The sequence below is a fragment of the Actinia tenebrosa genome, unplaced genomic scaffold (assembly GCF_029948245.1).
Source record: "Actinia tenebrosa isolate PJP-AT-01 unplaced genomic scaffold, QUT_ActTen_1.0 PGA_scaffold1__47_contigs__length_23844297, whole genome shotgun sequence".
NCBI lineage: Eukaryota > Metazoa > Cnidaria > Anthozoa > Actiniaria > Actiniidae > Actinia > Actinia tenebrosa.
Genome location: NW_028292578.1, coordinates 2,705,518 through 2,720,937, shown reverse-complemented (window position 1 = coordinate 2,720,937; position 15,420 = coordinate 2,705,518). Strand labels below are relative to the sequence as shown.

Here is a 15,420-nt window from a genome sequence, read left to right as displayed (position 1 = left end):
CCCACTCGAACAATTGCATGGGACGAGCCATTTTAAGTGGTGTAAACCCCGTGTGCATGATGACGTAAGCAAACACATCTCAGGAGAAGAAAACCTAAGATCCTGGTGATTATGCCATCAGGATTGGAATGGACATGAACCATTGCGGTTACGACGAATTGCACAAAAAAAATTCCACAAAAGACCATGGATCAGAAAGACAACATCCCGGCATCTTATTCAAGGTTTCCGATGAAATTGCGCGCCGGGTCATTATATGTTGCCAAAAAACACATAACTGTCAGCATACCATCTACCTCAACCATCGTTGTGACCATCATGAATTAATAACTTCCATCCGGGCTTAGTTGGGGCGGGGATATTTTGCACACCGATGCGACCAAGGGGCTACCAACGACAAAGACCATCACAAATGAACACGATCCTGTCTCAAATGTAAAGGTTTCGACCAACCACTACGATCAACGCAGTACATCAATCCTTGTGTGCGAAGACTGTCATATTGAATTTTGGAGAATCAAAAGTGTTTTGATCAGATACCAAAGTTGTACCATTACTCTTCATTGCAGCCATTCCACCTGTCAGCGCTACAATGGTGCGGACATCAGTGTGAAATGCGGTCGACATATGGCAAAAACAAACAAAACCGGTGCTCAAGATGACAAAAGGACCATGGTGTTATCAGTTACCACTGTTCTGTAAAACCTGCGATGAGCATAATGATTTGCGTGCCAGCATTTTGTTTGTTCAAACCAATAGACAGAGAAAGTCTCTGTCCAGAGGGCGGTTAACGACGACCAGAGTAGAGTTCGCTATTGTTTTTTCGATTTTGAGGACGCAGGTGTCTCGAAGAGATCATATGTTAACAAAGCGGTCGCCATTAAGTGTTTGTGTCTGCTTGCCAAAACGATCCGGCTGACCAGCCTTGTCAAGGGGGGTTGTGTGGCCGGGACCGTCCGCGGTTATGTGTGTTTGATCCGATAGACGCCTTTTGTGGATGGGCGTTTCAACCAGAGCATGAGATTATTTATCCGAGCCCCATAATTTCAAATCGTACCGATTCCTACCCCAATCTTAGAATGGGGGATCAAACAAGGAAAAAGCCCATGTGTAGTTTCAAGGCGGCAAGGTGATCACCATGAGCTTAGAGTTAAAAGTTGTCTTTAAAGATTCCTTGGTTTTATCCTGTGGCACTTGCTCAAGTTTCCGAAAACCTTTGATTTGCAAAGGTCCCGGAAAGGCTGGTTCCTCATTTCTTTAACACTCCATCCAACCCCACTACATGTCCGACCCCGTAGAGGACAATACTATGGGAGGAAGCCATGGCTCTGAAGAAAAGGAAGTCTTCTCCGTGGTTGAAGAGGGGAAAAAGGATCAAGTGTTGATCCTACAAGGAGATGAATAATGCGTATTGTCGCCCGGATGTTCACGGTCAGATGGAAAGAGAGTTTGCACTCTTCGACATTTAATCTGGAAGGTGACACAGTCGATCCCTTTACAGGACGGTCACGTTAGCAAGAATGTGTTTAAGGGTGTTTAACATAAACTTTTTAACCCCCCAACCCTAGGAGTCGTTCCTACTATGGGTATCGGTTCGGGATATCCCTCCTCTGAGGGCTTGGAATGGTTGACATGTGAGGCAAACAGCACCTGTTCCACTCCGATTCAGACCGTCTATCTTTTTGAGGGAGAAAAAAATTATCATGGGCACAAAAGTAGACGGTTATGAGAAAGACCCCGCACAATATACCAATATCACGGAGTTTATTTTCAGGGTTTGGTGAATGGTGTTTTAAAAAATGGAACAACATTCAACAGTCAGGCGTGCAGACCATGAAAGATTTGCACGAAGATACAAGAGGGACGCACCCACCAACTACGAGAAAAAGGCTTCACGTGGTAGAAAAATGGGTCATGAATGGGAGAGAAGAAAAAACGGTCCAACAGTCGCCGGAAAAACTCTCTTCGCTGAGACCTTTGGCATCCCCGGGAGGCTTTCTTTGGAGGTAGGTAGAACCAATGGCCATCAGTCTGTATGCGTCAGGCGATGATTCTCTTCTACACCCATCGCCAATTTCAGTTACAGTGATGTCGTGTCTCTCTAGCGACGGAGAGGTTCCCAATGTGGGAAGAGGAATATCCATTGATCACCCAACCCTCTATTGTTGTCGCGACCCTATTTCCTCCAAGTTGTCCATTTTGATAATAATCAATGGGAGTGGCACAGTTTGTACTGTCAAGTGCGAGTAGATCCGCCACGAGGGCTTGTTACGTTCCAGTCTTTGCCTATGCATATTAATGGAAAAATGATGATTTGGACTTATGCTATCAGGCTGCTCAGAACGATGTCAAGACGACTGCCTTCACGACCGCAACGATCGTCGGTTGTTAAGTGGACCACGTGTTGAATGCAATGAGGCGGTCGTCAAGGATATGAGATTCATCATAAAATTCATGAAGTGTGCCTACCCGCCATCGAAGCGAACGCTATTCGTGATTACATTCGAGAGTTGAAGTTGAACTAGAAGGTCGGGGATGGCCAGAATATGCATAACCGAAGACCAAAAGCAAAGGTTTGTGAACAAGTAGAGCAATAACAAGGAATTCAGTTGAATAATGACAAGATTAGAAGAATGCCGGCTTGCGCACCTGTGCTAAACTTTCTCCTGAACACCCTTTGGGGAAAATTTGCACAGTCCCCCTTTAAGGCTAAAACCCTTTACATCAGTGACCCTCAAGAGTACTTTAGGATTCTCCATGACGACACACTGAGTGTGGTCAAAGTGTTGCTGTTGAATGACAGCTTGGTTCAAGTTCGATACGAAACAATGCATGAAGCCACTGAAGATAATGTGAATGGTAATGTTGTACTGGCTTCATTCGTCACAGCCTGGGCACGATTGCGCTTGTATAAAGTTCTTTCACACTTACAACGCAGAGTGATTTACCACGATACGGATTCGTGTGTTTACAAATCCGCTCCGGGAGAAGACGAAATTGAAATAGGTGACGGGTTAGGTCGCTGGTCTGACGAATGCGGTGACCCAGAAACCAACTGGATCGAAGAGTTTGTCGCTTTGGGCCCTAAATCCTATGCCTACCGAACCAAGCAAGCAGAGCAGGTGGTGAAATGCAAAGGCATTAGTCTGAACCCTCAAACGAAACAACTGGTTCATTTTCAATCCATGATGGAATTGTTGGCGGGGATCAATGAAGAAGATAGGATTCGTGTCGAGTATCCACGCAAAATCCAAAGGGATGTAGTGAAACGCCAATTAAAAACCGTCCCGATGACAAAAGAGCTAAAGTTGGTGTACAATAAAAGACGACGACTCGAAAACGGTATTCATACCTTACCGTACGGTTATTAAAGCCTGACCTTATTTACTTGTATTATCACATCATGGCATTCAACTCAGTATCATAGACATGGACCAGGAGAAAAACGAAGACGTGACTCAGAAAACAGGAACAGCTATGGCTCTGACTTTAGATCAGTGGAAATCTATTCTGCAGTCTGAAATCCCTGCAAATCTCCCCTTCAATCACCACAAATCGCAATCATCGGGTGACGTCAAAGGTATCCGTGGCGATGTGGCTTTAACATATGGTGATGATAAAGTTACAACGGGTGATGATCAACTTGCAAATGGTGATCAAAGTGGTGATTTTCAGGAAATAATAGGAAAAGACGAACAAGAAAATACCTTCGAAGAGAATGATGATGATGCGTGGGAATTGAGACAGTTACCCGACTTGTCCTCATTATCGCGTGAGCAATTAGTTCAATATTGGAAAAGTTTAAAGAAACGAAAGAAAAACTTAAAGTCACAATCAAGATTAAAAGGAATCAACAAGCAGTATAAAGCCCAACTCCATGTTATTGATGACGAGCTACAAAAACTGTTTCATTTACTCAAACTGAGACCCCTTTCCAATACTATTCTAAACACAATGAGTGATGCGGAATTACAAGCGCGCCACCAGGAATTGAGCAACGTGCGTAAAAACACAATTTATTCCATGACCGACCACGCTAGAGCCAGCCACGAAATCGACAAAATTCAGTCCATTCTTAAAAAAAGAGAACAAAACCAGAAACTCGTTAGCAACAGCCGGAGCAACGACTATCCCAATAAACTAGCCTATCCAATGCAAAAGGGGGGTCAAGAAAGGGAATCCCATGCCATCAGTCCATCGGAAAACAAACAAAGAGAAGAAAAAGAAGAAGAGCAAGGGAATGACATTTATCGAGGGATAGAAGCATACTTGAAATTTTTACGACATGCCAAACGTATAAAGAGAAAGTGATTTTTGAGTACAACATTCAGTGAAATCAAGATTTAAACAATGACGGACGGGCGTAGTTTTGTACAAGCTCTAGCTGTTTGCCATCCGTCTCAAGCTACTCCTTTAATTCGAGAATGCAATGACGAACAATTAAGTGCTTTACAACAAATGACACGCAAAGTGATGAATGGAGAGATCAAGATGGAAACCAAACTCCCTCGCAATGCCAAGCGCTTGTTAACCAATGTAGCGTTTCGTCACCAGTCTCCTAAAGCACTACGTCGTGCTTTATCTCAGCGAGGGGGGTCGCGAGCTGTACTAGCAGGTCAAGTGTTTAAAGCCATGGCTAAAGCAGCCGTTCCTGCCCTTAAAAAAGTGGGGCAAAAGGTTTTACATCAGGGTATAAGTACAGGAGCTCAAATGGCCGTAGACAAAGTCTCGAGTAGGAAACCATCACGTCCAAAACAACCAGCATATCAAGAGCCTTCTTTACTGTCTGAACCATTGTTAAAAGAAGACCAAGACCTTTTGGACGAACTCAATCAATTACTGAATGGCCAAGAAACGTAGATCAAGACGCAAAAAAACACAGTTGGGAGGAAAACGAGAGCTTCGGGGTGTTTTGGGTCCTGCTTATCCAGACTATGGCCCTGTAGAACAACCATTTCACACTCGTTTTGATCAATTACCAAACCAATCCGTAGGCAAACCGTTTCCTTACCGACGACCTTTCAAACTAAAACGCCGTCAGCGTGGAGGAGGTGGAACAAATGCTGTGGTGACTATAAAGGGGAGGCCTGTCTACTTGATGACTCGTGGGGAAAAAGTTGTAGGCACTACCTTGTAGTTAGGATGACGGATCGATCAAAAACAGCTTATGTGGTTCCTTGTGTATTGTGGGATCGTATGCTTCATGACTTGAAAACGCTGAAGTTGAAACAACGATCTGAAGAAGAAGAAGAAGCGCAACAACAACAACATGGAGGAGCTATTGCTGGACTGAATGCAGACGGAACTGTAAATTCTGATCGGTTGTTAAAAATGATGGCCGTCAACCAATCCATTCAACAAAACCCTTATGCTCCATTTATTGAACACACTGATACATTAACCAAGACAATACTTTCTGATCCTCTATTGTCCATACACGATAAGATACGACTCAGCAATTCTCTAATCATGGCTCAAAATCATCAAATGGCTACCGCAAGACATTCGAGGAGCGGTTCTAAATCGACACCAACCAACCAGCCAACCAACCATAACAACAACAGCACTACCACCACCAAACCGACTCGAAAGCGGTTCTATTCTGAAATGTCGGAAAAGAAGACCCCTGTTCACAAGAGAATCAAAGGCACTCCTCCTCCATCCTATCGCAGTCCAACACGGGAACAACTGGAAAATCTAAACAAGGCTAAACGATTGCGGATTCAAACCTTGATTCGTAAAAATAAAGATGTTCAAGCCTCCCCTTCTATCACACCCAAGAAAAAAGCAGACATAAAAGTTCTCGTCACTAAAAAAATTCTTAATTTGATGAATGAAGGATCGCCTTCCAAGATGCAGGCCAAACGAGCTCGCAAACCTCCCGTTTCTTTTACTCCTTCAGACTATAAATAAAAGGTCATTTACTTCCTCTTTACAGTCGTGATAGTATTAGCGCTGTTCATAGTTGAGTTTGATTAGCTGTAGTCGCTGATTTTGTGTGTTTTAAGAAAAAAAAAGGATGGCTCAATACGGAGGATCTACCGCTTCCTCAAGTAAGCGCAAGTACACAAAGTTGGAAGAAGAGGGGACTCTATCTGCTCCTCCCCCCAAGATTCAAAAAGGACATCTAAGCGAACTATTTGTTCCATTTCCTGTAGACACCTCTGTCGAAAAATCGCGTTGGGAATCGTACTATCAATCTCAATCCACGACCAATCCTTTGGAAATTACCGTGCCTCGTTCCCGTGGCTGGATCGACATGACCATGATCACCTTGGAATACGAAGTTGAATTTTTGACCAACGACGGCACAGCCATCTTAACCAGTGCCAATAAAGTCTTTCCTGTGAACAATACTGGTCATTCTCTCATCAAACAATTTGATTTGAAAATTAATAACGAATCTGTTGGAGAAACGTCAGAATCGTATCATTTGAAAGCCTATTTTGCTCGACTTCTCAACCATTCCGATGAAGAAAAAACGACTTGGTTAACTTCGGAAGGATGGGCTACCGACACCCCTGGTAAATTTGACGACACCGACCCTCATCTAGCCCCCATTCCAGACTTGGCCAACAATGAAGCCGGCACCATTACTACAGCGCTCAATGCCCTTCACAACCGCCCCAGGCCTAATGCAGGAGCTTCGGCTCGACATAAACTCTGCATTGCCGCAAATCGTAAAGTGCGGTTTGTCATTACCCCCATTATCGACATTTTTCAGTGCAGTAAATACTTGCCACCCGGATGTCAACTGGATTTTCGTATACGCTGGAATTCTCCTAATTTGGCTCTGATGACGGGAGATCCCGTGGTCACTGCTCCAAAATTTCGCATTGTACCCAATAGCCCTGTACTCAAAATTCGTCATGTGGAAGCTCAACCTGAGCTGCATTTGTATAATGAAACCTCCATGTTAAACCACAAAAAAATGGCTGTTTATCCTTGTATGACGTCACGCATTGCCACCCACACTATCGTCGATGGACGTCGAAAGACAAGTTTTAAAAACGTATGGCAAGGCTTTCGACCCAATTACATGTTTATAGGGTTTCAAGAAGGAGCAGCGTTTACAGGAGCCTACGATAAAAACGTATTTAATTTTAAAGACATGCATCAAGAAATGGTACGAGTCACGTTGGATGGTCAAGAAATTCCCATGGAACGCATCTTTTTAAACTCGTTTGACAAAGTGGAAGGATATGAAACTCTTTCCAGCTTCTCAGGAAACATGAAAGAATCCGCCTCTATAGGTATTTCTCGAAGCGACTATAAAGACGGAAACTACTTGCTGGCCTTTAACTTCAATCCTGATGGTCGCCAGAATCACGGGTATAATTATGGACGCAACCTGGGAATCGTAAACATTGATGTGGATTTTGACCAAGATACTACTGGAAGCACGACCCTTGTCGCCTACGGAGAATTTGAAAACGCTCTATGGATTGATGGAAATAAGAATGTTAGCATGAAATACAGCTACTAAGAAAAGTGACAGCTAAGAAGAAAAAAAAAATGAACTCTCAAAACCAATTATCAACGCATCAGATTGATGTGGTGGCAAGCTATCCTAAGAATTTTCCTCAACCAGGCTTTACGTACGCAGGAACCAAGGCTTCGGATGAAACGTTAAAACTTTTAAAACAACACAAACCCAAAGCCCCTTGGGGGATGGTTTTTAATGTCGATCCTCTTGATCAACCTGGAAGTCATTGGCTAGCGCTCTATCAACATCAAGAAAGCGACGGAATCGACATCTTTGATTCTTATGGTAATGAGGGACAAGAACGATATCGAGATCATGAGTTTTTAGGAGCTATCCTGGAAAAAACCAACCCTTTACCCAAACATCACCTTCAGGGTGATAAGACCTTTGTTTGTGGACATTATTGCTTAGCGTATTTGTATCATCGAACTCGTGGAATTGAGAGTCTAGATTTTTACCGCTCATTCCCAGGACCTTATCTTACCAATGACAAGACTGTATGCCGCTTTGTGTGTCAAGTCATGATTCCTCCCAAAGTCTTTAGACAGTTTAAAAAAGCGTATATAGGACCCTTGGGTCACCCTTGTCAGGGTTGTTGTTGTTATAATCAAGATAAACACAAATAATTTTCAATAAAATTAATTTATTTCACTTTAACATACAGGTTTCTTTGATTTAATCTACTATCATTTTAAAAGGTTCATTGTTTTCTATTTTCTTGGCCACCCATTCCTTGTAGGCTTGACGGATATTTTTATGACCACTTGAAAAGGTCTCCCCCGTTTCCAACACACTGTAAAAATACGAAGGAGGCATACTGAATCCTACCCAATAACTTTTTTGAATTGTCCCATTCTCAGTGACGTAGGTCCATTCGTTGGGGTTGTAAGAGTCGTCGGTAACAGGCCAGGAGGATTGTGAAAAGTCCATCATGCAGCAAGGATTCTTGTCTTTTTCCTTTCTTAATCTTTTCAGAAAAATCTAATAACTGCTAAGGGAGAAACAGTCTTGAAAACGGATGTCCTGTGACTGAAAGGTCTTCGGGAAAGAGATCTGTTCTTATTCTATAAGCATCCGGGGTTTGTTGCTGAAAATCCAATACGATTGGTTCATAAGGGTGACGTTTGACTTCAGTTAAAGCGCGTTTGACCCAGGACCATTGGCCAGGGAACGCTTGACGGGCCAACGTTTGAATTTGTAATTTATCCCTGGGGTTGGGAAACAAGACCAGAATGTGAGCGTTGACTGAAGCGGTCCGCATTCCCTTGGGAAATACGTTTTGCAATAATGCCACAAGCGTGACGTCGTAATGGTGAGTTCCTTTGGTAAAGCATTGTTCTATACTTGTATTGTTACACATTTCACTCATTAAATCATCCAACAGAATTAATCCAGGTTGGTGTTCAGGTTTGACAAAATAGTCGTACGGTTTTTCGGGTAACCCTTCGACAAACTGTACTTCAAATTCATCGCGTATTTGTTCAAATAAAGGTTGCCACGCCCCATAACAATAGACAATCTTTTTAGGAGGTCGGTCCATGAGCCAGTTACGGTGACGAAGCAATCTATAAATAAAGGTCGTTTTTCCGGCCAAAGCAGGTCCTACCACCATCACGTTTAACGGAGTTTTCCATCGCGGATTGTAAGACAAAACATCCTCCATCTTATTTCTTCTGATCAAGTGATTGAAAATGAGTCGTGCGTGGAGCCTTTTAAAGCAGTGTCTCTCGTCTTCTCCAACCCCACTTTGCATTGACCACAACGAAGGAGGAAGTCAAAAAACTCGCTGTTTTCTATTTTCGTGCTGCGGAGGACAAATCATTATCACTGACCATGGAGGGGGGAAGAAAACTAATCCCCAAGAAAAACAAACAGCAGCTTCAAAAACAAGACCAATGGTTCAAATCGTACTTTACCGCTGGCGCCAAGCAACCCGCCGCCTACGCCGGTCTGCAGCCTTGGCTCAAACACAACCACCCCGACAAGAGCCCAAGTGTAAAACCGAAACCCACCAACACTAAAATCCAAGAAAAGAAGGACAAAGAAAAGCAAATGAAGTCCTGGTTGGAAGCACAAACTACGTATGCAATGCACCGCCCCGCCCCTAAAAAATATGAGCGACGCCCATTTGTAGTGCATGGAATGGATGATCAGTGGCAAATTGATTTATCGGATATGCAGTGGCATAAAAAAGATAATGATGGTTACGCCTGGATTATGTTTGTCATTGACGTCTTATCGCGTTATCTCTGGGTTCAACCTATGAAGCGAAAAACAGCGGAAGAGAGCCAAAGAGCGTACGACCTTGTTTTGAAACAAGCCGTTGAAGATGGTCACCAGCCTCCTATCACGTTGCATGCCGATAAGGGAACCGAATTCCACAATGCTGTGTTCAAAGAGTACCTGAAAGAGCCCTCCAAACTAGTTCCTTTTGCCTACCCTACACGATTGATTCATAGCGAATCTAAAATCAAGTCTGGAATCGTAGAACGCGTCCAGCGTTCTATTAAAACCCGGCTTTGGAAAGTGTTTTATCAAACGGGTTCTTATCGATGGGTAGACGTAATTCAGGACGTTGTGGCGAGTTACAACGCCTCGTACCATCGAAGTATCAAGCGGTCTCCGGACTCGGTCCATTTGACCAACGAAGATGAAGTTCGACAGACCCTGTATGGCGACTATTATCAACGCCGAGAGGCGTTTCGCGAACAAGCCTATAAGTATCAAGTGGGAGATGTCGTACGAATCAGTAAAGAAGCTACTCTATTTCGCAAAGGGTACCTCCCACAATGGTCCGAAGAATGGTTTCGAATTCGTGAACGTGATCCTGGTCCGCCACCTTATTACCGGTTAGAAGACCTCAATGGCGCCGAAAATATTCAAGGCACGTTTTATACCCAGGAATTACAAAAGGTAGCTGATCAAGAACAAAACGAAGGAGTACGGCGAGTCGAAAAGATTTTACAGCGTCGAACAAAGGCCGTGGTTGGTGCCAAATCTAAAAAAGGAGAAGACCAAGAAGAAGAAGTGTTGGTCAAATACAAGGGGTGGCCTGAACAATACAACGAGTGGATTAATGCCAAACGAGTCATCGACTTGTCCTGATCATGGATAGTATCACGGAGCCTTTTGTCATGTGGTTTGACAGTACTCCCACTGCCCTGACCCCCGACAACAGTGCCCATACGTTTAAAGTCTTTTTACCAAAACCATGGAGATTGACAGACGAATGGGGTGTTTACGTTCAGTCCATTTTAATGCCTGAAGTGGTAGAGCGTCACAAACCCTTGTTGGTCTACACCGATCTCATCGTGTACGAAGTGGTTGGACATGATAAATTTCCATTGATTGACATTGTTCTGCCCAATGACGGTCATGACGTTCTGCGCTATAGAGAACCCAATAACCCTCTAAAACGCTATATTGCCAAGTCTCATGTGGAAACCATTGAATTTAAAATTGCCAGTACTGAAGGAAGAAGCCCTACCTTTATTGACTCTTGTCAATCTACTTTGATTGCTCTGAAATTTTTTCCGTTGTCTTCCAACCACAAATCCATCATGGAATTTACGTTACTCAGCAATCAGTCCAAAGATTATTACGCAGACAATCATCCTTCCAAGTTTACGGCTCGACTTCCTTCTATGGTCCGTATGGAAAAAGAAGAATGGGAATTGGGTATGATTAACATTGCATTTCCAAGCCTAAAGCCCCGAGCAACTACTGTCGTCTTTAAAGACCTCTCGATTAAAGCGATCAGCACCGGAAACGGAATATGGGAGACCAACGGGATCTTGGACCCTACTGTAGAGTGGAATAATGTGCAAGACATTTGCACCGCTCTAAACAAACAAATGGCTACACAAGTTCATGGGACATACTATTCAACATTTCATGGTTGGTCCAGTTCTCAAAGAACGTTTCAAACCAACCGAATGACCAACCTCTATGTCTTTGATGACGTCAGCAGTTACATGCCTGAAGACATTGAACGTGTGTTATCTCGACAAGGAATCCTCTTGTCGTGGCAACCCCACAACCCAAAAAAGTTGAGACTTACTCGAGCCAACCACCATCTTTATTTCTATAAATCTGGATTTATAGAAAAGTTGGGGTTTACCCTGAAACAGCTTCTCAGTCTCACAGTCTCTCATCCCCTCATCTTGGATGCTGAGCTTGAACCTGACGTTCCCAATTTTTTCCGTCAACGTTTTCAGTGGAATTCTGTAACGTCAAAAGTGGAAGCGCATATTGGATTTTATGCCCACCAGGCCAACGTCTCCCATATGACTCTTTACATCTCCAACGACTTAATTCAACTCTTCAAACTAGACTTTTTGCCAAAGAGTCCTTCTCATAAAGGGTTCGTGGGACATGTCTTTGAAGTAGACTCAAAAGATTCAAATAATGGAATGAACTATCCCCAGGGTTTTCACGATTGGTCTCATCATCATGTGGTACAACGTCGTATTCAAAGCCTCCAACCGATTCATTGCCTTATTCGACCCTCTGAAATCACACGAGTCTATGTCCATTGTAACTTGGTGGATCCCATCGTCGTGGGGAACATAAACAAACCTTTACTAGACATGGTTCCGCTTCAGATGAACTTTCAACCACCAGCCAGTGGGAAGGGCTCAACACGCTTAAAAGGGTTTGCTCATGAGCCGAAACACGTTAAATACAGTCCTTTGGGTGTTGGAGCTTTTCAAACCATTGAGATCACCTTGGAGGACGAACGAGGGGATCTGTTACCCCTAGAAGAAGAACTGGACGGAGCCACCACCACCATTACTCTACGCTTACAAAAGAAAAAAGCTTAATTGGAAACGAAAGAAAAAAAAAAAAAAAAAAAAAAAAACTAAGCCAAACTATGAACATTCCTGTGTATAATCCCCAGGAAGGTGGAGGCGATATGCCTGTTTACAGTCCATCCCCTCAAGAAGGAGGCTCTATTCCTGTGTACATTCCTTTAAGGCCAAGGGGAGGAGTACAGCGTGGAGGGGGATTAGGGATAGGGCGTCGTTTTCAGACAGTAATGGATACCATTCATCCAGTCATGGACAAGGTGAAAGACGTGGCTGTACATAGCACCGAAAACATAGCTAAAGGAGTTATACAAGACGCGTTAGAAGGAAAAGACTTGAAGGAATCGTTGCGGGACCAAACTACCAGTGCTGCGGTAGAACTAAAACATCAAGCCGAAAAGGAAGCCGGAAAAATCCTAGGTGTCAAGCGAGGCATGGGCGGAAGTTTAAATCCCCAGAAAAAGAGACGGCGCAAGAAAAAAACAAATGTATCCATTCCTCTTCCTGTAATTCAAAATTTATTTGATTAAATCAATAAAAACAATTATAACAATCAAAAATGAGTACAAGTGGTTTTAATTTATAACATTCAATTTGCTAACTTTTTTTCTCTCTTTTTTCTATCTAATTATCATCATGAATGGTCAACGTTTTCATTCCCGCACACATTTGATCATAAAATTCTTGCAACTGACGTTCAATGTCAAGAACCATAGCAGTTTCTTCTTCATTTTCTTTTTTCTTGTCCTCTTCATCCTTATCTTTGTTGGGTGTGGATAATGGCTGTTGTTGTTGTTGCTGCGGTGGTTCTATGGCTTCCCCTTTAATTACAGGTACAGGTGGTTGCACACACTCCAAAGGTAAGGCTGAAGGTGATGGGGCCGGTGCAGATGGAGGTGGAGGAGGAGGAGGTAAAGATTCAGTGAGTTTAGGACGCTTGGATTCTTTACTTGTCCTTTTTTTGGTAGCATTCTTGGGTTCTATCTTCTTTCTCTTTTGTCCTGGCTTTTTACCTCTTTTCGTTTCTTCAGGTGGGGGGACTGGGACCAAGTCGGGGTATTTTTCGCCGTTCTTTCCAATTGTTCGTACAGTTTTGGTGGTTGCATCATACGCATCTTCTAAAGCTTCGACTTTCTGGCTCAAGGATTCGCTGGAAAACCATTTGTGCGGTAAAGCTACATGACCTTCTAGAGAGTGTAAAGCTTCTTGCATGGCTTCTGAATACTTGTTGTACAACTCCAGTAGCAGTTCATCTTGCAAAAGAGGTCTAAACTTTTGTTCTTGGATGTTACAGATGTGGCGCAAAATCTTGTAATCAAATACTCTCATGGTAAAAACAGCAAGATTAACGTTTTTCCTTTTCTTTCTAGGGTTGAGAGACTTCTTTTCACGGCAAAGAGCTAAAGGCAACTGGTATGAATTTGGTTTAAACTGGCCCTAACACTGGCTTTTTATCTTCAATGATTCCGTGCTATTTTTATCAATGATGAAATTCTTTTGTCCTTGAAGCCACGCCCCTTCAATGCCTCTTCCTCCTCCTTCTCCTTCGACGACGGCCACCAATCTGTTTGGTTACCATATTCTTCAAATAAGGTGTTGCTGCTCTTATTTGATTTCTCAACAATCCACTTACGGTTTTGTTTTTGATCTTGCTCGTGGCTGTTAATGCTTTTTGTTCAATCGTCTTTCCAATTTTGTTAATCAGTGGTTGAACTAATGATTTTGACGCCTGGTTCTTTATGGCCATTAACACGTTATTCCCGCCACGTTGTCTTCTGCCCATGATTCCGCTCTTTTTTGTTTTGTTGTTTGAAAACGTCTATATATCCTCTTATCTGTGTACTTTTCTGGTGGTGTTTCTTTCAAACGTCTTTTCCAACTCAATGAACAGTTTCTTTTTTATCGATTCTAACAGTTTAATTAAATAGAGTAAGTACGTTACCCAGAACGTCTTGAAAAGCATCATTTTTCATAAAATTAATCTAATATGTTTTTTTTTTTCCTTTCATCCTTCTTATTTATAGGATTCAGGCGTCCATCAGTACACCGTATCTCCACTTTCGATGGTGCTTGCTGCCGCTCCATTGTCAGAATCAGAATCGTCATGATCTTCGTCGTCGTAACGATACCTCCTCCATGACCGTTTACATCCGTCGTAGCGCTGACATTTCAAGCATTCTCTAGTATAGTCCTGAAGCAGCCTCGTATAGTTTTTCATCAGCGCCAACAATGTGTTTCCAACTTGCTTTATTGCATTTCGATCGTTGGTACAACCGTACATCGAATATTCTTTGTTTAATAAGTCATAATTGTGGTCCACCATCAATCGTACGTATCGTTTATACATACCTTGCACAATCATGATCTCACTTTCGAGGCGTTTAGCTACGGATAGCTGATTTTGGTTTCCTGATTCCGATTTGCCTTTAGCCATAGTGAATTTGCACGAGAAAAAGAGTGCTTGCTAGTCTAGTCCTACCGCGTTTTTATAAGCACTTGCAGCTGTTACGTCACTTGATCTATTCTGAGCATTGATGTAAGCGGCTTTCATCAATGCCATCTTGCAAGACATGCACGGACAATATTCATTTTTGTCTCTATCCCAGGCCACGCCCTCTTCAAAATGTATTGTGTAGCAATTGGATGGTTCTGTTGTTTCCCAAAAGGCTTTTAACATCCTATCCATTTTTGAACGTGGCATGACGTTATCCGTGTCCTTTTCGAATACAAATGTTATGAACACCAGCAGCACGCTCATAAATGTATTGTCCCTCTTATGGGTAGCAGACACTACGGTCCGTTTCAATTGAAAAGGTTCTAGAATTTATTGCTCTTTATCCTTCTAGGATACAAAAAAGGTATGCTATCGCTTCCTACTTTTATTTGTGTTCCGATCATCGTGGGAGCTGCATCCTACTACCTCTATCAATCTTATCACAGTCAAATGGAAATCATCAAACAGGGTTATCAAAGTCGAAGAAGAGCCAGGGCATTTCATTCTACGTTAAACAATCTCATCCAACATTATCACCTTCAGGACGATCTTGGTATACCTGACCCCTTGAACAAAAACGCTTTTGCGTTTTGTCTACGAAATATTGGCGGAGGACGTCGAACCATCTTACT

General features: G+C 42.9%; 1 protein-coding gene across 1 annotated transcript; it reads left to right on the top strand.

Moving 5' to 3' along the window:
* The first annotated feature begins 6,019 nt into the window (after window positions 1–6,019).
* LOC148909697 (uncharacterized protein F54H12.2-like) lies at window positions 6,020–7,486 on the top strand. The gene has a single exon (XM_089033472.1). It carries the CDS (start codon window positions 6,020–6,022, stop codon window positions 7,484–7,486), a length of 1,467 nt encoding a protein of 488 aa, XP_088889598.1.
* The last annotated feature ends 7,934 nt before the right edge of the window (window positions 7,487–15,420 follow it).